The 25,701-nt window shown below is 37.0% G+C and overlaps 1 protein-coding gene across 1 annotated transcript in view; it reads right to left on the bottom strand.

Moving 5' to 3' along the window:
* LOC144034206 (uncharacterized) overlaps positions 1-25,701 on the bottom strand; it is a 55,648-nt gene that overhangs the window by 14,356 nt on the left and 15,591 nt on the right. The window contains exons 5-10 of the mRNA XM_077542790.1: positions 22,903-23,016; positions 18,373-18,500; positions 11,442-11,559; positions 10,971-11,155; positions 9,484-9,565; positions 1,422-1,901 (exon numbers count right to left, since the gene is read on the bottom strand). Coding sequence (XP_077398916.1) covers positions 1,422-1,901; positions 9,484-9,565; positions 10,971-11,155; positions 11,442-11,559; positions 18,373-18,500; positions 22,903-23,016 — 1,107 coding nt within the window. The remainder of the gene's footprint in view (positions 1-1,421; positions 1,902-9,483; positions 9,566-10,970; positions 11,156-11,441; positions 11,560-18,372; positions 18,501-22,902; positions 23,017-25,701) is intronic.

Raw genomic sequence — 25,701 nt, 5'->3', positions numbered from 1 at the left:
TACTACTGTGGACTTTAGTCATGGTGCTGAATGCTTGAATCAGTTATTCCGTGTCATGGAGACCCTGAGAATTGTTTTCCTATAGACAAACCGATATCCAAAATCCTGCTTCATAACTTGCTGAAAACAGCAGTACGCCACAGAATTCATAAGTACAACACATGGATTGAGGATACACGACTCACAAATGGATATTCGGCGTTCAAGTGAAATTTAAGAATGCACCTATAGTCATTCCAAGGAATCAAATGGTAATTTTTCAGAGAAGTGGCCACTGACTTTCCGTTTGGAAGTTTGTGTGCCATACACACTCCCTTCCCATGTCAACAAAAGACAAATAGTAATTGTCAGACGTCAGCCGCATCACCAAGCCCTTCCATCGTGCCGACCAATAGAATTCAACGCGTGTAGTCCTCATTCCATATCTACATGAGAAAGAGCTTACACTTCAATTCCACTTCCTCCAATTTAAATTCAAATTCAATTCGACATCCTGTGGGGTGGAGTCCGTTCAAATTATTCCATTGAATTTTGCTCAGCCACGACAGACGTAGATGTCCTTAAAAGTTAAGAAAAATAAATAAAATAAAACGCAACACAAAACAGTGTCACAGAGAACAGCAAATTGTGCAAAAAGTACTCAATGATTGAACAGCTGGGCAAAATTTGGAGAAGGTCAAATTAAGTTCACTTGTAAAAAAGATCGTGCATCTTATGCTCATCCTAAAATTTTACCCAAAAGTCCAACATCCCTAACATTTTGTAAGTAGCCCATATTTGAATTTTTATTTTGAAACACACCCAAATACAAAAAGGTAAAAACATAAAGATAAAATGGAGGGAGCTGCGACTTCTGTAGTTTAAACACAATGAGTAGTGACTTAGCCTGGCTTTAGGGCTTTTGACTATTTATTTTTTCAAATATAACCTTTATAATAGCATTTGTTTTCTGATGTTTTAGAATATTTTTGACCAAGACCGATGTGCCTCTCATTCTGGATGGAAATGTGAATAATTTACATGGCATGTTAAATGGAAAATCCATAATTTGCCTCGAAGCCAAAATAAGTCGCTGCTTTGCCACAAACATCGAATCAACACAAACCCAATCAGGAACTTTAAAAATCCATTTGACCACATCAGCAGTAAAAAGGTCATTTGGGGATAATCTACAATGAAAACAAATCTACAGGAAGGACAGGGGTGAGGAAAGAAAGACTTTAAATCTATTTGATCAGTTTGATTATTGACGACATGCTTAGAATCTCCTTGGTAGTCCATTCCCACTTGTTTACATGGGTTCTTTTTTTAATTTTTTTTTTTAATTTTTATCGTGCATTTCAAGAACATGCAGTGCCATGCTGTCATTTTGTCTTCATGCAGCATGCAAGATTTTTTTCCATTTTTTTTTTCCTGCTTACCGATCCCATGCCAGAGTCCGCCACCGAATCTCTACCAGAGTCTGCTGTTTTGTTTGAATCTGTCCTCTGACTGCTGCCCCCTACTGGACAATCAATACTTGCAGTTATCGGGCTAATTCCAGTGTCTGTCTGAGCAGAACCAGCGGCTCGCTGAATTTCCTCCTTGAATGGAGGCGTCACAGAGATGCTTGGAAGCGGACTATTAACTGCCAACTTGGACTTAGGAGATAGGTTTGTCTCACAGGAAGTGAACTTTTGAGCTCTTCCTGCTCCTGAATAGAGACCCAGAGTAGACCCGAGATACAAGTCACACTCTGGACCAGAGAATTTACTGATAAGGTCTTTGACGCTGCCGCTTCGCTGCAGATTTGAGAGGCCTGCTTTCCTCTGACTGGCTTTCCAGTTCTGCTCGGCTTCTTCTTTGTTGGCTGTCTGCTGTTGGCTAAGTGGCGATTGGGAGGAAGGAGACTCAGGTGTATGCTGAAAGAGGCGAACACAATAACAAGCCGCCAAAATCAAGTTAAGGATTAGCAGCAGACACACTGCACAGCATTTCAAGTGCAGGCCACAACAGGCAGACAGTTTTTAATAGGGATGCTCGAAACTAGGGCTGTGCAAGTAATCGAAATTCAATTACAATTTCAATTATTACACTCCACAATTACAAAATCAAAAAACATTATAATTAATCATTTTGAGATGTTTAAATTTGTATACAGTATTTTTTTTTATTTTAAAATGACTAATTTAACAAATCCTGTTTGTTCCAAAGGAATAATTATAGAGCTTCAAATCATTTTATTTGTCTTAAAATTTTTAAATTTTTAAAAATGTTCTTGTTTTGTACCAAAAAAAAACCAAAACATTTGTGATTCCAATTATAAAATAAACTGATTTTTTTTTTCCATAATCGAGCAGCCCTACTCGAAAGCACTTTTTAAAAATATATTATTACGAAGACTCAACTCTTGAGTAGTGACTAATACTGATACCAAGTACCAATAACACTAGAACAATGAAAAGAATGACAGATTTAAAGAAATACCTCTAATACCTATTCTTATGAGGTTAATATAGCATTTACCTTAAAATTACATGAAACAAATGGCAATTTTCTATTCCTCTATTTGATCATTTCTCATTCCTGATACAGTGATATTTTATTATATACTATAATATAATATCTTAAAATTGGTATTTGATCTGTTTTTGATGAATATGGGTGCATAAAAAAATATTTTTTTTCTGGCATTGTTGAATTTCAAAGTGACTGTTTTGTTTTGTTATCAACTCTGGTTTGAAAATGATGACCAAATACACAATTGCACCTTTCTGTTAAAGAGAGAAAAACATACATTTGTCACTGGAATACAGCGGATAACCTGCTACTGGCGAGGGAGTAACCGAGACTCACCTAAAACGGTTGGTAATGGTCTACAGATGCCACGTGATAGTGGCAAAGCATTATTTCCATTAGATAAGAAAGGGGTCACTAATATGGTGCCTGAGGGCGCCAGGTAGCCCCCAAGGACCACATGAGTAGCCCATGCGTCTGTTCTAAAAATAGCTCACCCGTGATGGGGCATAGTGAATTCGTAGGAATGTTGTAGTAGCGATAATTTGAAAATGTAAATGTAAACACCAAGATGGCGCCTAAGCGATATATTTATTTATATTTGACACGGCTACTATGTTTACACTATTATACTGAAGTATTATTTGTACTTTCTAAAAAACTTTGTGCTGTTACAGGTTAAATATTACCTTTAAAGTTAATATAGTTTGATCCTGAAAACATTTCCATTCCTTATGAGAAAGTTAAGGTTTATTCTTAATTTCAGCAGATCAGTTATAAACCAACATCCAGCAATATTTGAAATACATAAATGTTTAAATCATTTCCTTAATATATTTCTATAAATTCCTAAGGGAAAAAGTAGTAAAAACACTATTGAGAATGAAAATAAGTACCGTATTTTAATGGGCATTTCCGAGTTTCTAAAACCGGGACCTCTATCTTATCCCCTCTATCTCTACTGTTGTTTGTTTAAAAACTACACAATATTCATGATGACACGAAACCCAGAGTGTGTGCATGTGTGTGTGTGTGTGTGTGTGTGTGTGTTCTAATCCTGACATAAATCCCTCTTGAGAAACTGCAACATCTGCTCGCTCATCTAAAAACATCTCCCAGCGAAACAAACACCAGGCTGTCTCTCACCGAAATAATTCGATAAAAGAGGTAGACTCCAAAGTCCACTTAACTTAATAACTCAAAAGAGACGAGAAGAAATGAAAATGGCAACATTTGTCACTGTTTTTCGACCAACCACTTGACTAAATCCAACTTTGATTAACAATCACGACAACGAGGCCAATGCCACTTAGAGAAATGAAGTGGCACTATTCCAAAGGTTTAAAGCATGGTGTGGCCTTAATCCAGGGACTCGCCTGTGCGCCTCCCCGTGGGACGGCGAGGCGTGGCTGGGATGGGATGGGAGCCGCGGCGAGCCCTGGGAGGACGGAAGCTGGGGTCAAAAGGCTATCTGGGGTTTGGGATAACCGCCCATCACCACAGTATTAACATGTTTACAGGAGGGAATAGGATTAATTTGAAGCTGATTATTTTAATGTTATTTTCACCCTGTGAACCAGCCACTCATTTTGACATGGACATGGATATCACGATGGTTTCTGCGGTCGCCCCCTTTGAGAACACGTGTTTTTAAGATGCACATTTCCGTTCATGACAACGAGATGGCTTATAATCCTTCGGGGTTTCTGCAGTTACCCGCGAATCTAATTTAATGTGTTTTTAATGATGTTTTTTGATGCACCTTAAAACTAATTTAATGTCCACGTCGCACTGCATATACACACACGAGCATACACGTATACGTACATACAGTTTATACAGGTAAATGCATTTACAGTTAATATATTATAATTACCCATTATATATATATATATATATATATATATATATATATATATATATATATATATATATATATATATATATATATATATATATATATATATTAGGGGTGTGCCAAGAAAATCGAATCTCAAAAGAATCACGATTCTCATTTTGTACGATTCAGAATCGATTTTAAATGTCCCAAAATTGATTTTATTAAAATTATTTCATACTGTTTTGTCTTTGTCTGTGTGCATTTATTTGGAGCGTTGTTCATGTTGTACCCGGTTCAGCCACTGAGGGGCAGTGTAGTTCCACACGGTCTAATACACTGTTAAGTTGTAGCCACATTAGCGAGTAGAAGGAAAAAGTCACAATCAAGCTATTCCAATAAAAGTTTTTAGTTTTTTTCAGCGTGGAGTCGATCTTTTGAGTGATAAAAGTGCCGCGAGTAGCGCGCTAATTAACATTAGCGAGTCAGACTGGAGTAGATCATTGCAACTCCTTGCACATCTATACATTGAAGCAAAAAATATTGTCAATCAAATCATTTTGAATCAAAAATAGTTTTTAACCAATAATCAATTCTGAATCGAATTGCATACCCAAAAATCGGAATCGAATCGTGAGACATTCAAAGATTCCCACCCCTAATATATATATATACATATAATTATTATTTTTTTCAAGGTTTTCATACTCTAAATTAAAACAAAAGTGGACAAATGCAATGTGGTTGTATCTTTTAGTTCGTTGATGCACTAACTTTATAGGAATTCCTAAATTAAAAAAAATATATATGTTAAAAGATATACTAAATAGTTAAACGGAGTGTGAAACATTGACTCATAGATTAATGTTGAGGTAATTTTGTGCCACTAGGTGATATTATTGTTTCATGTTGGATGTTGGTGACAAGTACATTACATTTTTCTTTTCAGATTCAGACCAATTGGTATTTGGAACATGAAGCGACTCGTGTACCCACGCCATTTTGTTAATTGTAAATTAATTGTAAACTAGTGATTAGTCCCCACAAATTCTTATATATTTATTTGTAATTGTTAAATTGTGTTATATCGCCTCCTTTGCACAACATTGTATGCAAAATAAAGCATGCACAATGTTTTTAGCAAAAAAAATATTTAAATTTGCAATGCCTCTAGACATCATATTTAATGCCTTTTAATACTACTAATTAAGGCCTTCATTTAGCAAAACCTATTGAATTACTTTTTTTGCTTTTTAATGACTGACGAAAACCCTGTCCTTATATTATATATATCCGCACAGAAAAGTCTGGATTCGAACGTCAAACTTCAGAACTGGACTAGACAACTTGATCAAATCTTAGGGGGAACAAAAACAGTTGGTAGGACTTTTTTTTAGACTATACATCCACTGTGTCCCTTATCTTTAACAAATTAAGAATGCATAGTAATATTTTACGGGGCATTTTGTGAAAAAAAAAAGAAGAAGAAGAGATTTTTATAGCTTCAGGACCATCCTCAATCTTTCTTAGTGCATGTGGCCCAAACAAAGATATTATTGCGCCACAAGCAGGATGCCTCATACAGGCTGCGAAGAATCCTTGCCGCCATGTTAGTGTTTAAACTGGTGGCGAGCCCTGTTAACTGCATGTTCCGTCCTCATGTCCTACCAGCCGTGATTGTAGTGAGTCAAATTTGATTAGGAAAGAAAAAGCGACGGGAATGTTTGCAGGGATTTCTTTTGATGGTCGACTTTGTTTACAAGGCACCCGCAAAGAGATTAAAGTCATCTGCACAAAAGACAATTGGAACTATAAAACTTTTTTTTGAAAGTTAAAAACAATCCATTTTATCAACTGTCAAGGCACATCCATCTGTAGCCAAACGAACTTTTCATTATTTGGGTGTTTGTGGCCACCTGACTGCAAAATATATTGCAACTCATGAAATTGTTTTCCTAGAATCTATTTCAGGGATTGTTTTATTTATTTATTTTTTTAATATATGTTTTTACCTTTGAATAATGCTTTCAGAAGTTATATTTATTTCTGCATCATCTTCCTTTCAAATCACATTTAGATACTTTATTACATGCAACCCAAAATGTATATGATTACAGGACATTTTTGTTCCTGTGTTCATCAAGACATTTTTTTCCCTCTCATAATAAAACCTTCATTTATTACCAACTAGATTAAATCTGGCCAAATCCAGAATCTCTCTTTATCCTACGTGGGAATAACAAAAATGAGCTATCATTGGATTAAAGCCAGTTTTACTAAGCCTATTTAATGAGATGCATCTCAATGATAGGTTAAATAAGGATAATTTAAATAAGGATGAATTTAAAACAGGATAACTGCACATCAGAGCGCAATTTAGGAATTTTAAATAAATAAATACAGTAAATCTGCTATTCTGATTAGCAGATGTTCTTGGATTTTTTTTCAGCCAACAGCTCAAAAACAATGAAAAATGCAGAACAATTCCTCCAACTAAAGAGGGATATTTAAAAAATAGATGTTATTTTTCCCTTTATTTGCAATGTTATATTGTATCCATTATAAGTGGCATTCAAGTATTGATCCTTCACAAAGGCACATGTACGTGTGCATGTGCGTGTGTGGTTTAACACAAGTGCACAAATCCTGGATATATATCACTGACCTTTCATTAAATGGAATCTCAATATGTTAGATTTTTCTCTAATCATTGTGATGTGTGATTACACAAATCTTGGCTCATTTTCTAACAGATTAAGGCCAAATAATCTGATGAACAGGTTACAAAGCCTCTCTTAGGACCGGATTGGCTCATCTAGATTAGTATGTCCAAGCGTGAGACTGCGGGTTTGAACGGCCCGAGCTGCCCTTCCCACTCAACTGAGCAGCATGCAATCATTAGCTTTTTACTTTATGAGCAAATTATTTTGGTATTTGAATAAAAACAGCAACAGAACTAATCATGTGTTTACACAGTACTGGTACTCCTCGTGTCCTTCAGGTCAAAATGACCCACCTTCAGTTGTCCTTTGTTTTGATTTGCATTTCTCGGAGGAATCATTCCATTTACCCAACAAACTGCAGTTTAGTAAATAAAGTACTAACATGAAAACTGGAATAAATGTGGATTTCATTTTCTGATTATTGCTATAATAATGACCTCTCTGGCTGTGCTCTCTTTATCTGAGTATTAACAGTAATAATGAATACATTTTATATTGCGGTACATCCAGGGGCGCTGCTATGGTTGTCACTTTCTGGCCACACCTGTAGCCACCCCTATACAAAGAGGAAAATTATTTGTGATTTTTTCTACCATTTTCACACGGATGCAGTATTTTTATTCCCATTAATACTCTGCCACAAACTAATTCATGTTAGCTGCATATAAAGAATTCATATACAATTGCTGTGACTACAAACTTTCAAAGAATCTGTCTTAACTTATTCACTGCCGTTGACGGCTATAGACGTAAAAAATTAATTTTAACAATTTTTATTAGTAAAACATTTGCTCCCACTTTTGTTTACAAGAGTTTGAAAACCTAGATTTTTTAAATTGTATTAGAACAGATATAAAATAAATAAAATAAAAATATCGACCAATGGTCTAACCTCCTCATAAATCACATTTTAATGGAAAAAATATTTGCCTCAAATAAAAACCAAATATCAAAATTTATAGAAACATGGTCTACGTATACAGAATTTTTTTAACCTAATTCTGGTTACTTAATTCTGTCTGTTAGCGAGAGCCACTATATCGTGATAACTTACATTGATGTTTCTGCATTTGGCAATTTATTATTATATTATATTATTAGTATGGGAATTTTTTTAATGGGCTTTAGGTGAACTGATGAATACACACACGCACGCACACACGCACATACACATACTCACCCACATACAAAAAAAATAAAAATAAATAATAATAATATATATATATATATATATATATATATATATATATATATATATATATGTGTGTGTGTATATATATATATATATTTATATATATTTAAAAAATTAAAAATAAATAAATAAAAAAAAGAGAAAAAAACTTTTATTTATTTATTTTTTTTTAAAAAGGAGAGCAATGATGATGTCAAATCGAATGAACAATACTGAGCTCTGGGGAAAATAAAATAAAATAAAAGAACAGATATAAAATTTGTGTTTAATCGTGAGTTAACTAGTTTTCATGCGATTAATTATGATAAAAAAATGTAATCGCCTGACGCCCCTAATTTTTAATAATTTTTTCTTTTTCTTTTCTTTTTTTTAAATGAAGAGATGATTAAAAACAAGAAATAAAATTTCTTTTTTTTTTAAAAGAAGAAGAAAATATTATTAAAAATTAGGGGCATCAGGCGATTAAATTTTTTCATCTTCACATTCACCCCAAAGGTTTTCTGTTGTGTCTGCACGGTGCTGTTTGCATTGACAGTCTTTGCGTTTAAGCTTCTCTGCTTAAACTCTGATGACACTTTGACAGCTTTCCCGTTATAATAAGACTCAAAAGCATCCCCCCCCACCCCCTCAACGTTACCTGTCACAACTGTGTCAGCCATTTACCTTTTTTTAGGGGAAAGATGCTAAATGTGTGTGTGGGAATGTGCGTGTTTGTTTGTGTGTGAGTCAGACAGAGCCAGATGAGCAGGCAGATGTTTCCTCTGTATCTACTCCAACTGTCTAAGAAAGACTGACAACAGCTGGATCCATGCCAGACACACACACACAAACAGAACACAGACACACTGTGTTCTGTTTGAAAACACATTAGCTTCTTTATGTATATGTAACATTATTTTAAAATTGAATTATTTGTGAATTTTAGTTGTTGTGAAATTGTGACAAGAAATTGTGGCCATTGATTGACTTTTGGGATGATCCATGTGTGTTTTCTGTTCAAATGCAGTGCACATAGCTTACATAGCATAAATATATGGTTGAATATACTTGTGTGTGTGCAAGCATTTGAGAACCCTGACCTAAATCCCACCACACATCTGAACTACAACAAAAATAGTTAGCCCCAACTCGTGATGTCTGACCTGTGAATCAATTGCTGTTTTTTTTGTTGTCATGTAATTTCACAAACATGATTAAAAACATGATTTTGTTAACTAGTGAGTTTATCACCCTACCATGTTGTTTGTCTCGTTCTTCTCTTGCATAGTGGGCCCACTCGGGCGGTTGCTGCTGCAAGTCTCTTCTTCTTCTTCTGGCCTGAAGAAGAAAGAGACAATCAAGATCAGACAATCTGAAGCAAAATGTCGTTGCGATGAAATAGGTCCATATTTTTCATCAGATTTGTTTTTTAACCAATCATGTTCAAATGTTTTTTCGATGATATCTTACTTTAAAATAGATAAAACAGGCTAAGATCACCCTCAAGGGCTTTATTTTCATACACAGCACATCTGCACCATGACACAAAAGTCGACGGATCCTGATTTTCATATAAGTGCAAGGGGGAGTGTCATGGAAATGTGCCTGGCAGTGACTATTTGGGAGCAGCAAGTCGATCTAAATCTTAATCTTGCTCAGACAGCTTGTCAAACACAACATATTTAATTCATAAATATGTGAAAAGTGAGTATCAAGCCCTCTGAATGAATGTGTTATTAAAAAAAATGGAAACCAACACACAGGGCAGCAATTGGGGGCATGAACGTGCACGGCACTTCAGCCATGTAGAAGCTCGAGTGCTTTAATAGCACACTGCATTTTAAGGGATTGAAAGGAACCTCTTTGATTGGCCATGATTGAAGTCGGCTATGACCACTCCCACAGCGTCGCAGTGCTCCCTCTCACATCTCTGCCAGCCTCGGCTGACAAATTTGAGGGCAATGAAGTTTATGGTAAATTGTGGTATATTTTATGAGTGGAGGTTTTATGTCATGTATTGTAAATGCAAAATTGGATTATTGATTATTATCGAATTGTGTGGTATGGCCTTCCTAACGCATTCACTCCAAGATGGGTGGATTTTGACTGAGGTCCACAGAATATTCAGTTCTATTTCTTCTTACATCAGGAAAAAAGTATATTTCTATCTGTTTCCATTTTGCAGCAATTAGCATTAGAATAAAGCTAAGTTTCATCATTATTCACAAATCTGTTTAAAACAGGGGGGAAAATAGCTTGTTTGCAACATGGCCCTGGTTGATCTCTTATACTCTGCTACCATCTGCTGGCCGTTTTTGTAATAACTACCATTGCTTCAAGCATTCTCTTCAGTTCAGATGCTGCATCAAAGCCTTCTGTATGCTTCAGCATAAAAAAAATAAAAACATTAAACACGTATACATACGTCTTTGGGAGCATGGTAATATTTAAAATAGAACGTAGTTATACTATTTTGGGAGCAAATGAGTTAATAGATGCATATTTTATAATTTATATGTACCGCAATGTTGTAGATTTTAGTTGAGAATTAGCACCAGCTGTAAACTCTGTATGCATTATATCAGCTTTAATTTAATTTAATTGCATTGTCCGTGTTTTTTGCATTTTTATTTTTTTGGGGGTAATGATGAAAAAAAAAACATTGCATTTGCTGTGTTCATTAAAGGTCTACTTTGCTTCTCTAAATGTCAAATAAGAATTGTAAAATGTTTATGTTGTTTACCTGTGTTTGTTTACTCTCCGTGTGAAACAGGTCAGTCTGTGCGTCTCTTCCTGGTATGTGTGTAAGTCTTGTGTCAGAAGGTCACGGAGCGTGCTCAGTGCCTTCTTCTGGAACACAAGCTTCTCTAACTGGACCAGACAAGCAGCAATTGAGGGCTGAAGCTCCTTACAAGCCCTCAAATGCAACTGGGAGGGAAGGTAAAGGAGGGCAGTATTTTACTAAAAGTAATAATAATAATAGTAATAATAATACACTACACTAATAATAGTGTAGGTTGAATGTTCTTCTCTTCTTACTGCTTACTCTAAATTGACAATAATCACAAACACTTTTTTGTCAGAGGTTGACAGCACATGTGAGGTTACAACACTACTTACACTAGAGGATTAAGTTGTACATTATATGAATATTCAGCTAATCCATACATTCTACTGCAGCTATGTTTTGTTTTCCCCAGCCATGTTCACTCACAGTGGACGTCTGAAGGGTTGGGTTACTTGTGAATTCCTGCTGGATTTGTTTCTCCTTCTCGCGCAGAACAAACAACTCAGAGGTCAGCTGCTGCAGACGGCCTTCAACGTGTCGTTGTCTGATGACACACACGCACAAGAGGTTTCCAAATGGAACACTAACTTGCCACTTCACCCTCGAATCAATATTCATTAATATTACAAAACAATAACTAAACTATCTTTCCAACTTTTTCAGTGTAAGCATAGTTCAATTACTTCTGGATTTAAAAAACATGCATTTGCCACCTTAACATTATTGTGAGTTAGGGAGTTATGGAAGTAAGCAGTAACCATTATATTATGTAATTTTATTTCAGCATTACTTCTTAATGCCATTACTGCAATGACTGCTATTAATGAGATTTGGGCTTGAGTTTTTGGTTGACACAAAAATTCTGGCCTCAAACGATAATGAACAAATAGGGCTTCACCTAATGTTATTAAAATACTCAATTAATATGATGTTTATTTGATTTATTAATTGCCAAATCAGATTTAGCAAAACATTCTTCAATTTCCATCAATTTATTCAAAAACAGGATATTTTTGAAAGGGACATTCATTTCTCAATGTCGTTACTGGTATGGTCCGTAACATGTCAAAAATTTGGAAAACATGTTGATCATTGTTTGAAAAACACCTGTTGGCAATGAAGAGGACTAAACATGAGCAATACATGTAATACAAACACATATTTCAGTGTTTACAGCATTTTCTCTAGAATGTCATTCACTATACTGTAAACCCACTAACCCTCTGTCTATCCATCTATCTATCTATCCATCCATCTATCCATCCATCCGTCTATCCATCCATCCATCTATCCATCCATCTATCCATCCAACTGTCTATCCATCCATCCGTCTATCCATTCGTCTATCCATCCATCCATCTGTCCGTCCATCCATCCATCTATCCGTCTATCCATTCGTCTATCCATCCCTCCATCCATCCGTCTATCCGTCCATCCATCCATCTATCCGTCTATCCATTTGTCTATCCATCCATCCATCCATCCGTCTATCCGTCTATCCATCCACCTGTCTATCCATCCATCCTTCCATCCGTCTATCCATTCGTCTATCCATCCATCCATCCATCTATCCGTCTATCCATTCGTCTATCCATCCATCTATCCATCCGTCTATCCATTCGTCTATCCATCCATCCATCCATCCATCATCCATCCATCCATCTATCCGTCTATCCATTCGTCTATCCATCCATCTATCCATCCGTCTATCCATCTATCCATCCACCTGTCTATCCATTTGTCTATCCATCCATCTATCCAACCGTCCATCCGTCTATCCATCTATCATCCACCTGTCTATCCATCCATCCTTCCATCCGTCTATCCATCCATCCATCTGTCCGTCCATCCATCCATCCATCTATCCGTCTATCCATTCATCCATCCATCTATCCATCTATCCGTCTATCCATCCGTCCATCTGTCTATCCATCTATCCATCCACCTGTCTATCCATCCATCCTTCCATTCGTCTATCCCTTCATCTATCCATCCATCCATCCATCTGTCCGTCCATCCATCCATCCATCCATCTATCCGTCTATCCATTCGTCTATCCATCCATCCATCCATCCATCTGTCCGTCCATCCATCCATCATCCATCTATCTATCTATCTAGAGAGAGAAAGGGGGAAAGAGAGACTTTACATCTAAGTTTTTCATTTAAGTTTTTAACTGTCATTCAAAACTGATCTTAAGCATTCAAGTCTTCATTAAAAAATGTGGAATGTGTGACGAGTGAGGAGGGAAATGATAAATCGCATAGAAAATGTCATAATTAACAGTAAAATGTGTGCGTGCATACGTGTGGATGTGTGAGTGTAGTTCCAGTGCATTTACTGTACATGAAGGGATAAAAACACAGGCATATGCCACATGGTAAAACAATGTGTGAAATGCACGTGAAACGCGCACACGCACACACGCACACATTCCGCCAGCTGTCAGCTGTCTGATTTGGTGCTTTCGCAAAATAGGACTCCATAATTATATGAACGTATGTGACAAACACATAATTGCAGGTGAAAAATGTGTGGGAGTTGTTTATTTCTTCATTTTTATGCGCTACTTTTGGCCTATCTCACCACTTGCAGCCTGTCACAGGAATCATTTTCAACCATGTAGTATGTATACATTGTGTGTTTATTCATAAATTGCATGTTGTATATATCTATAAGAAAGTTTTTTGAAAAAAAATCTTGAAAATGTTCAAAAATTCTAAATAGTAACACAGCTACAGTTGCATGTTTGAATGAAAAAAATCTAATTCCCTATAGCCAAGGTTTTTCCATCTATGTGTTTCTGTTTTAGGAAAAACTATAGTGTGAAGTCTGCCCCCAGTTTGTCATTGATTCTTTGATACATAACATGCCAACACATACCTAAAAATAAATGCCACATGTGGTTATGAGAAATTGCTGATTACGTCATTCTTGCGTTTCCTCCATTAATTACACTTTATGGAGATGAAAAAGGGGAAGTCAACTCAAACATTTTCTTTACAATATGTTCTATGAAGCTCCACTAACTTGTCTAAACATGGTAATCGGATTAATACTGCGTTTGTGGAATATGAATTAATCTGAAAAACAAAAACAAAACAAAAAACATCCATTTCTATCCATCTCAAGGGGCGGCCTTTTTGCCACTTGCTGTTGACTGAAAATGACATCACATTTGCTCAGGGCTCAGGTAACGACCAATCATGTTTCACCTGTTTAATGAGTTTGGTCATGTGATATTCGCAAGCTGAGTTGTGATTAGCTGAATCCTGAGCACCTGTGATGTTTTCAGTCAACAGCAAGTGGCAAAATGACAACCCCCTGAGGTGGATGAAAACAGGTGTTTTTTTCTTTGCTTAATTCATATTCAAAAATACAATATTAATCGGAATGCCATCTTTTTTTTTTAGGCTAGTTGGGGTCCATTAAACATATTCTTGCAAACATTTTGGGTTGACTTCCCCTTTAAGAAGTTAAAGCAGGGTGAAAAACAAAATCTGTCTCTTTTTTTTCTGGAGAAAAAAAAAGAAGAAAAACAAACAAAAAAAATCAGTTTTTAATGTTTTGTATTATATTGATAAATATAATGATTAACTGGATGTTTCTAGACATGATACAACAACAATGTCTTATGTCTTATAGACTCAATATTGAGCTGCTAAACACCACTTTGTTTCACGTTGGAAGCCGGATTTGATATCATTTTAGGTAAATACAAATTGTTAATGAATTGTTGATGTTTCATTTTGCTGTCAATAAGTCTTGAACTAAACCCGCATTAAAGGTTTGGTGCAAATGAAAAATATCTATGTAGGTTACAGCTTGTTTGGGATTGTGTTCTTACAAGACAGCAGATTTTTCCAATTTGTTTTCTTTTTCTTATCACCCCTACAAAGAGACTGAACAAAGTAACTTAAGAAATGTGTCGAACGGGATGAAGTCACAGGATTACTCCTGACTCAAGCGTACACTAAGACTCTCTAAGTGTTACACACTGCCAAATCACTTTTCCTACACTAAACATGAACTAGGATTGATGCTGTCATTATGGCAGAATCGTCCTTAAATGTAGAGGAAAACCCTTAAAAACAAATGACAATAAGTGTATTAGGAGTGAGAATCCTTTAGGGGCGGGCCATCGTAATCGGTACAGTTCCTCTATAGTTCTGAACTTGTTTGATCCAGCCTGAAACATTATGTCAGTGCATTAATTCAAGGGCTAAAATTCCAGGGCAATTAGGAGATTTCCAGGAAATGTGTCATCAAACTGTGGGAGTCGGGTGGGCAGACTTTGTTGGCACACCTTAAATCCAGAGCTGTGTTGTAGCCTGCCGTGACTGTCAAGATCTATCTAACGTGTTCTTCTGCCAAAGTACCTGTCATGGCAGGAGCGTAGAGAGACGGAGCAAATAGGGTGAGGCAGATATCACCAACCAACAGCAGAAAATTCACTTAAAACACAATAGGGCCAGGAAAGGGCCAATTTGGAGTTAAATAAACATGTTGTTTTTTTCTCTTTAATGCTGCATCTGCTCCATTTTCCTTTTTTCGTTTTCATTTCATTTATAGGAATCAGACATGCTTTGGAGAGTTACTTTTAAAAATGCTCTTTTGATTACTTTCTAACCATAACCTTTTGAACATAAAAAAATGGCAAAAGTGCTGTATGCAATGACAAAACTGCTTTTGTTGGCATGCATTGCTGCTAATAAAAAAAGAGTCATTTTCACATCAACTATAGTTAACTGTTGACATTTCCTACTGAATTCTTGTGAAAACAAGTTGTGGCAAAATGTGAGCAATCCTTATTTTATTCAAGGTTTTCCCAGATTTGACCTTAAAACCAAATTATGAATGTAAGTCTTCCTTATGATTTATGCAACCACAAGTGATTCGAGTTGTTCCGCATTGCAAAGCGCCTGCGGTAATTAACACAGTTATTGGCCAAATAAGGTTCACGAATAACAAGTATGAACTGTTTCTCCTCCGAGGCGTTCGATGAGCTGCTCTTTGTTATACAGAACGGGAAGAATGACAAAAAGAGATGAGATGATCATCACCTTGTTTTCTTTCACTTTGCGCACCTGGGTGTTCATTTTGTGATGATAGCTTGTTGGATACAAAAAGGCTTTCTTGTGAAATGAAACAGGTGTGGGGGAGGAGCTTCTTCAGATGATATGACAATATTCATCTTTATGTATTTTCTATTAGGGTCACAGGAGAGCTATTAACCTATTTTTGTGCCCAGTCTAACTGCGTGCCTGGTTGGCGTTTTCTTTCATTTGGTATTTCCATAGATGGGTGCAGTTAGAAAGGGGTGTTTGCGCCATTGTGGGAGTGAACACAACCGACTTGCTTCCCCACCAATGGAAGCAGCTCCTTTCATTCTCTTTAACTTCAGCACATGAGACTGTCTTTGATATGGCGCAAGAGAAACTCTACTCACTTTCTACAAACCTTCTTGTTTAAGAGTCCATGTCTGTTAGTGCCAGTATAATATCGCAGACGTTAGGACAGTGGACCTTTATGCACACAATATTCCAAAAAATATTGCCTCGGTTCACGCAGTATTCTTCGGTTCGATCCGTTAACGTGGATTGCTCAGTTGAGCTTTTTCTTACTCTGTGTTAATGCGTCACACATTTCAAATATCTTTTTTGGGGCGGGTCTATTGAGGATAAGCAGTTCAGAAAATGGAATGATGGACAGATTTCACTCAGTATTGCTCAAAAGAAAGTGAAAAATGTTAGCAAGAGTGTTATTGAAAATCCTAATCATATTACCGTAAGAAAAATAAGGAAGTAATAGCTATTTATGAAACATGGTGTTCTTGTTGCGCAATCTACCATCTGCACTATTGTTAAGAACAAAGAGGCAATAAAGGTAGCAGATGTGGCTAAAGGAGTGAATGTTTTGACAAAAGAAAGACCAAACAATGGAAGAGAGAAAAATCATTGTTGGTGTACATAAATAAAAAAGAGCTCGGTGCCTAAGACAATGCTCAGTAATTTGCGAGTGAACATTTTTTTTACATGAGCATTTATTTATTTTTACTTTTTAACTACACACTGATAAAAACAAGGGAAATCATTTAATTCTGATTCAATTTACTAGGGACTGAGGCATCGACTCATTCATTTTGTGAACCAAGTTTGCACTGTTTTTATTTTCCTTTTCAGAATGTCTGCACTATAATGTATGTGTATGGAAATTGGCTGGTAGGGGATTCAATACGATTCTTGTACATGGGATGGGAAGTAAATTTTTTTAAAATGTAATTTGGTTCCATTCAGTGGGATTCAATATGGCACAGCTATAAAAGCTCTCCAAAGCCCAAACTATCAAACCGATTTATAGCTGGTGTACATCTCTCATTAAGATGATTCAATACATATGTCGATACATTTCAAAGATGCAACGATTCGTTTCGGTTGGTCAAATCAAAACCGATTTACATCATTTTTCGTATACAGGTAGACCAAATGTGTCCCCGTAAGGTATCCTTTCATCAGCATTACTGCTGAGGAAGTATGCCAAGATCTTAACATGGAGAGTGCAGTATGGAAATGTGATCATTGGGTGGGATTTAAAGGATTGTGAGAAGGGATAACGCAGTTTGTAATTAAATCCTCCTGCAAATAATTACTCAACCTGCAACGTGACAACTCAAATCGAAAGTGCGACAAGATTACACAACACCGGCATTCAAAAAGCATCATTTAAATGTTCAGAAAATGGAAAGTAACATTTGGAATTGTAGGAAGTAATTACAGTACTGGTACTTTATCCAACTATGGTGATGAATAAAAAAGTCAAGCGAATTTATTCCTAAAATGTGGGAACATTTTATGTGATAAAACCTCAAGGTCTCTACAAAGAATGACAACACACAAGTGAACTTTGGACACAGTACTTCACTTGCTTGCCTGGATTACAACACGAGTAATTAGACTAAATGTACTTAAAGTACAGGCAGGATTCCTGCTGCTTTTTCTAGTAAAGCATAAACCTGCTGCGGTTACAAGATACAATGGAACTTCCCCAGTCTCGTTTCAGCTATGTGACGGAACCTTACAAAGCCGCAATGAGCTGCCTCCTAACAGGTTCAAACACAACACAGCCAATCCTCATCTCAAACTAAACAATCAAGAGTTGCACTGAAGCAGAAATGTTGTTCATGTTTAAACATTTTCTAGCAGAATGTCTGTCCCTTTTGCCAAAAATATATTCAAACATCTCAACATATGGAAGCCTTGCCACTGTATTTTTGGTGGTAAAAAAAAAAACACGACAGGTAAGCACATCTTATAACACTTAGTAGCTTTCACATACTCCATAAAAGTTCTGCACTCACTGCGTCTGTATGTTGTTGAGCTCGTATTCAGTCTCTGTCTGCAGCTGCTGGAGGTGAAAGGTCAACTCCTTACTTAAGACAGCAAACTTCCACAGCCCTCCTCCAGCGTCCTCCGCAAACGCCACACCCTGAAACAAAGAATTCGCATGACTATACAGTCAAAGTTGCACTTGTTATGAGTTTTAAATGATCTAACTTTTTTTTTTTTTTGGGTGACATCAGCGACAACCTCCAAACGGCTCGAGTCAAGGTCATGAACACAAACAAAAGTACAGCCACTACACTGCTGTATGTGCCGTTTTTTTCTTCCAGGTTCATGTTGTGCTCCCCCTTTCCTCATGTTAACTTTTCCTATCTAAAAGAGTCGAGGCACCGCTCATTCGTTCTGTCTCCCCCTCTTGGTCATTGTTATGTTTGACTGTGAAGACAAATACCCTGTTTGTTTTACATACAGTACTTAGCCATTAAAGCTGATTCTTATTCGAACACTGGTAGATGGAAAAAAAAACTATGCCCCAAAAAAGTGGAAAGGCAAATTTTTTGACGAAATTTAAAGGAGACCTGAAATGAAAATGGCCATATTTTTTTTTAGGTTTTTGGTCATAATATGCATTCCGCCATCCTGACTAAGTTCTCGGAATTGTGAGGAAAACGACCCATGTTTCCTGTGTCTATGGCAGTGTGTGTCAAGAGAGAGAGCGGGGACTGGCTGGTCTCACTGCCGGCCAAGTGGGGACCTCTGCTCTTTCTCTCACGAAGGTTCCACCGCCGCCCGACCGGGGCCTGCCTCGCTGCCGAGCTGCTTGCGGAAGTCGGCGGCCGCGGAAGCCGTTCCGCGCGGCACCGGTCGCGGAAGCCGCACGGCGCCGGTCGCGGAAGCCGTTCGGCGTCGACCTTCGCGAGAGAGAGAGCGGAGACTGGCTGGTCACACCGCCAGCCAAGCAGGGCCTGCCTTACTGCCGGCCGGCTCCGTGGAAGGACTGCCATAAAGGTGGCATTTGGTGACTATCTATTGAAGCTGAAGCGCAAAAAAGAATTTAGCCTAAGACAGTGTGTAGACCGAAGCAGGTGGGGCAGGAGAGCCTTGGCCACGCCCAACTCATTTTGTAAACAGAAGCGCTTGAAATCAGGCGAGCTTTGGCCACGCCTACCAAAATCCGTCCGTTTGAAACTGGGCTCACAGTAGACTCTCTGGTGCAGCCTCTATTTGAACAAAAGCATTTCACAATTTTTTTTAATTTTGAAACAGTATTAGGGCATCCAGGATGGATTTTGTTGTTGTCGCTGCAAAGCTCATGTTAGGACACCTTTAATGAACTGGACATGGACAAAATGATCCAACATAGAAGCTCATCTATTAAAAACAGTGGAGATAATGTCATGGCTTACGCTCGCACTGCGTGTTCTCGGAATGGGTCCGCAGCGGAAAAATTAAACATAATTTAAAGAAAGGCACTGGTAAAACAACATAGGAGTTTATCCACAAGTAGTGGAAAGTTTAAGACTAATCGGTAAGTTTTAGTCTGTCTCCAAAATTAAACCTTATAGACTGGTGTCAAACATTTGTTTTTGTTTTTAAATGCACGTCAGATTTAAGGTTATGGTTTAAGTCGATCCAGTCAAAAAATGCATCATGAAGAAGAAGAAAAAACTAATAAGTTACACCTGAGGACCAGTCAAACTATGGAAAAAGTGTGGCTTATGGTCCAAAAAATACGGTTATTACATTTACAAAAAAAATAAAAAAAATACATAATTGCTGCTGAATGCTGGATAACTGGATGCAAAACGACCAATCACGGCTCAGCTTCAAAAACAAGTCAGCCATGATTGATCATTACCTGAGCGCTGAGCAACTGTGATGTCATTTTCAGTCATCAGAAAGTGGCAAAATGGCCGCCCACTGAGATGTATAAAAATGGGTGGATTTTGCCACTCAAATAATAATCCGAAAATGCAGTATTAATCGTAATTTTGTGTTTACTCTAGTCGGGCTGCATAGGACTTATTATTGTGAAGAAAATGTTTGGGTTGGCTTCCCCTTTAAGTAGCAGTAAAGAAGATCTGCCGAAACAAGCAACAAAAAGAGGCTGTAGGTGAAAAAGTAAAAGCATCACAAATGTTAACAAAGCACACAACATTCCAAAAACAACCACAAAATATTTCATCAGGACAGTAAATAACAGAAAACTACACTTGCGAAACATTGTCACAGACAAATGTGTCAGATTGCGAGACGTTAGGCAACATGGTGAGTAAAAGCAAAGCTTGCCATGAATCACCAGCTGAGGGAGAAAAGAGGAGAGGGCGGACAGACTGAGGAGGCAGGAGGTGATCACGGAGCCCAGAGAGCAGAGCAGAGGCATGAGGACATGATGTGGGCGGATTCAAGTTGGTGGAGGTAGCGTGGGCGTGTCTGAGCTCGTCGTGGTGACGGAGTCCTTCGATGGCGGCTGTCGACTGAGAGACAGCAGACTGGATGAGTCACCCTGGCAGAACATGCTGATCACGCTCAACGCCTGTGAGTCATGTGCTCAAACATGACCGGCCGTCACAAAACATATCAGACTGAAACTGATTAAGTTAGGAATACTTGCATTAGTGGTTAATATTAGAATTAGAGTGTTATAGTATACACTCATTATGTTAAAATGGGCGGTCTAATTACATTCCATCCACCAGCGGTTCTCAAACTTTAGTAAAAATAAAATCAGCTCTGTGAAAAGTGACTATTTCGGAGGTGCAAGGCTTTGGCCCGATGCCAGCGATATGCACATTTGTATACACAATTTAATTGTATCTAAAAAAAAATAAATAAATAACATTTTATTTTTTTTCTTCTAAATATGATTTTTGGGGAAACCATATTGTTATTAACATAAGTTTATACTGTATTGTGGACATGTGCATTTTCTTTAACAACGGGTTTTTCACTTTTTGTACATGAAGCAATATCAAAGTGACCTTGACTGATAAGCCAGCTCGGAACAGACTGCTTGCTTTCTTGTCTAGCTGACCCTCCCTTTCACCTCCCGAAACCTAACCAGTCTGCAATAAGAATCTTCTCATGACATGTCAAATCTGTAAAATTACCGAATGAACAATACTGAGCTCTCCAGAAAAAAAAAGAAGAAAAAAAAGAAGAAAAAAAAGAATCTTCTCATGATAATTTAGGGAGCACACTCTAACAGATAATTTCGTGTAGACTGCTCTTTAAGCCTTGTGTATATTTGAAGCTTGAAATATAAAGAAACCCAAAAGACAAATTGTTTCCCAGAGTGTTTCATTCATCTCACCTAACTACTAAAAATTCCAACAATATTTTTTTAGTAAAATAAAATAATAATATACATTATTATTATTATTATTTCACAAAATGTCTTAATGCCAAAATGTTATGGTACTAGTCAAATTTTTATTTTTAAGGGGGGAAAACATGCACATTTGAAATTATTTACAAAAAAAATCATAAGCGTATGAGAAATAAAGTTGTTCCGTGCACAACTAGTGGTTGTCCTACCACACTTTGAGAATCACTACCATATATAATTCTAACTTTGCATGCATGATTGTGGATGAACACAAAATACCCCAACACATCTATTTTTGAAGTTTTGAAGGTCACAAATAAATCTGAGCCAATCCCAGCTGACTTTGGACACATCCTAGATTGCCAGCCAATCACATGACACATACTGTAAATATGTAAGGAGGTATACAGTAGGTAATTAGACTACAGTTTGGTATGCTCTAAATCGGACAATATGGCCTTGCAGGCCACATTTCTTTCTTTTGCAATTCACCGGGACTGCAACTAATGATTATTTTACAGCACCACAATGTTGAAAATGCCGCAAAATTTGTACAATATGTAGTTAAATTAAAGATATGCCCTAAGCATGTTTTGCTGTTTGAACCTTCATCATAAGTGATATCATCACATCACGCATGATTGCATAAGTGCAACCAAAATGAAAAGTGCACCTTTGCCAGGTTGGAAAACTCACACTGTATCTGATCTGTGTCCAGCCGACTTCCAGCATCACTTATGCACATTTCATTGACGTCTAACATGTCTAAGAGTGGAAGTGATATTTTGCCGCCAGCAAATAAATCCAAGTCAGTAAACCGGTCTACAATTGCCCACGTCACATGCACAACCGAATACATCATCCGCAACGGGAGATTTTGCAAGTTACACAGACTTTATGCTCACTGATCTCATGCATGGCCAATGGCCAACCGCCCTGATTTTAAGCGGAATGAGGTGAGCCGCTTTGATTGGTCAGCTGTGTTCCATCCCACAACAGCATAAAATGTCCTTTCGTGGTCAAGCAAAATAGCAAAAAGAAAAGAAAAAAAAACTCCACCCATGTACCCAGTTAGACTGCATTTTGCGCTAGACTTAATAGGGTCCTTGGACTTAAATAATAGGGACTTAAAAATAATAGAAACATATAGATGCATAACATATGGAGCATATATTAAATACAGTAAAGGTTTGGAATAACTTCAAGTGCCATAAATTACCTGTTGGTCCTCTGTGATATCAGAATGTATAATATGCACTTTTTCTTCTATTAGCTGCCGTAGTTTGTTGAGAGAAGCTGGGAATTCTCTTCTGTTTTTTTCAAACGCTGGACACTATGAAAAAAAGATTTTTTTTATTACAATATTTAGATTCATTCACATTAGTTTTTACAAAATACTTCAAATGTTGAACCACCGGTGGAAATTCCGATGTTCACTGCTGGATAAATAAGGATTCCACCGTGGAATACTTATTTATCCAGCAGTGAACATTTCTTGTAAAGAAATCTACTGAATCCCTTTGTGACGTTAAGGTATGAAATAATAGGGCAGCTAAAATGCAGCAAATCCCTTTTTCCAAATAAAACACAATTTTAATGAACACTAAAGAGGATGTCAGACATCAGAGACCAACTTAATAAATAGTTGAATGTCCCACCGGGATCCAACAGGGCTGATACACAGAAGCACAAAAATAAATACTATACATTTTTATCTAACCTATGAAGTGAAATAATGACATTGTGTGATTGTTGATTCTATTTCTGATAATGATGAAGCCAAGCTAGTCTGCCTATAGGATCATCTTCAAGAAGGAAGTTAATTAATGTACATATAGAAGACTTACAGATGGCAATTAATTCCTCGCTCACAATATGAGTGATGGCATTCACAACATGAGTGGGCCGGATGGTCGTGACACATTGAGATAATGATGTTCAACTTGAAAGACAGTTATGATATCATTAGGTATATTGTGCCATGCACATAATGTAAACACTGGTATTTATGGACTATGTATACAGTTGAGTATGTTGCTATGCATGTTTTTATCTTAACAAGGAAAGCTTTTTAAAAAACTAGTTACTAATTAAATACTAGAGATAGACCAATATGTGTTTTTTTTCCCTTCAGGACCATTACCGGTTATTAGTATAGTCAAGGAGGTTGATGGAACCAATATTTATTTTCAGTAAAAGGCAAAAACAAAAAAGGAAAAAGAAGAAAAAAAACATAGGAACCAACATTTTTAAAATATACATTCCAACTTTTATTTTTTTTAATGGCTGAAACCGCTAAATAAATATAAAGCATCCATATTAGGCCCTGTTGATAATTGGTCGATCCCGATTTTTGGTTTGACTTCATACCAGGAATTTGGACATACCAATTCTGCTTTGGGAAATGTTGCCTAGTAGGGCTGGGTTAAAAAATAAATAAATCAATATATCGATATTGAATCGATATATTGACTGAAAACCATGAAATGATACTTTTATTACGCCCCAAAACATAAATTAAAGTGCCTTCTCGCGTTACGGGGAAATTTATTTTACAAAAAATGAAACCACAGAAATATTCATGTTCAAAAACTCGTTGCTCGAGCGTTGATCCAATGTGCCCTTCTGTTATGCAGACTACCACAAAAGGAGCCCAGTGTTTTTGCCATTTGATTTACATAGTGCTGTGGTTGCAATCAATTATTATTTATTGTTTTGATCAGGTCATGTTCAATAAAATATACATGATTAATGTAACTGCATTGGATTCAATTTTAAATGTAAATATTCTTTTTTCCCCCCACACTAATGCACCAAGTAAGAGCAAGAAGTTAAAGAAAAATCAGTCCTTCAGCAAGACAAGTATGTTCCAAACCGTAAATACCGGTTGCTACTTACTTCCTCCTTTTTTCCGTGAACCCTTTTAAACAGGGTGTCAACAACGATGTCAACAAGTCTCTCTCTCTTGCTCGCTCTCAAAGTAGGAATTGTAATCCCTTGAAATTATACCCATTTTTAATAAATGTACCTGGAATCTGATTACATGCTTTTTCCTGTAACTGTAACGGAATACAGTTAATTTTTGTTTGTAATCTGATTACATAACGGCGGTACATGTATTCCGTTACTCCCCTTATCCTAATCCTGAACTGATTCGAAAAGTAATGTGAATCGAATCCAATCGGACCCTCCTGAATCGAATCGATTTAGGGAATCGGAATCGATACCCAGCCCTATTGCCAAGTAACAGTAGAAAGAAAAATAAATGTTTCTCTAAGACGAGAGGTTGTGCTGATACACTGAAACTACTGCAGAATCCTCATTCTTTCCAAACGAAACTTGCAATTAAAAACTCCAGAGATATTATTTAGTAAATGAGAAAAATAAACTTTTTCCATGAATGTCTGTGAATTGGCAACATTAGCACAAAGACACCCATTAGGTTTGAACCCACAGGATTAATGAACGATTACCAAACCTGCCTCATAACAAACAACTGCACTCTTGAACACAAAAGCAACCCCAACAAATGCAGTATCACTCAAACTTATTGTTGCCACGAATATTCAAAGTTGAATCCGTAAAGTTTCATTTCGGAATACTCACTCGAAGAAACGGAGTGAGTGAAGAATTCATGGTGACAGGATGACTTAAAAGTAATTTCCTGACTGAGCACAGACCACTGGGGCTTGTTTGCATGGGTGATAGTGGGTGGGCTGCACTTCTGTGTACATGGAGACGACCCTAACGACAACCTCCCAAGCCACTACAACAGACAAGCATTGTCAGCAAAAGACAGAACTGGCAGAAAGAGAATGTAACTTGGCCTTTGTTAATAAATATAAATCGACACTATGACTTTTTCTTCACCAACAAAATTGCACAGAATAAAGCAACTGTATTGAGGATGACCCCCAAAGCTTTCTCAAAACATATGTCTTCATTATAGCTACAACAGACAACAAAATGTACCAATGAAAATAGGAACTAACTCATAGTATGAAATCACCTCCAAATT

The sequence above is a fragment of the Vanacampus margaritifer genome, chromosome 14 (assembly GCF_051991255.1).
Source record: "Vanacampus margaritifer isolate UIUO_Vmar chromosome 14, RoL_Vmar_1.0, whole genome shotgun sequence".
Taxonomy (NCBI): domain Eukaryota; kingdom Metazoa; phylum Chordata; class Actinopteri; order Syngnathiformes; family Syngnathidae; genus Vanacampus; species Vanacampus margaritifer.
This window is presented reverse-complemented; position numbering and strand designations above follow the sequence as displayed.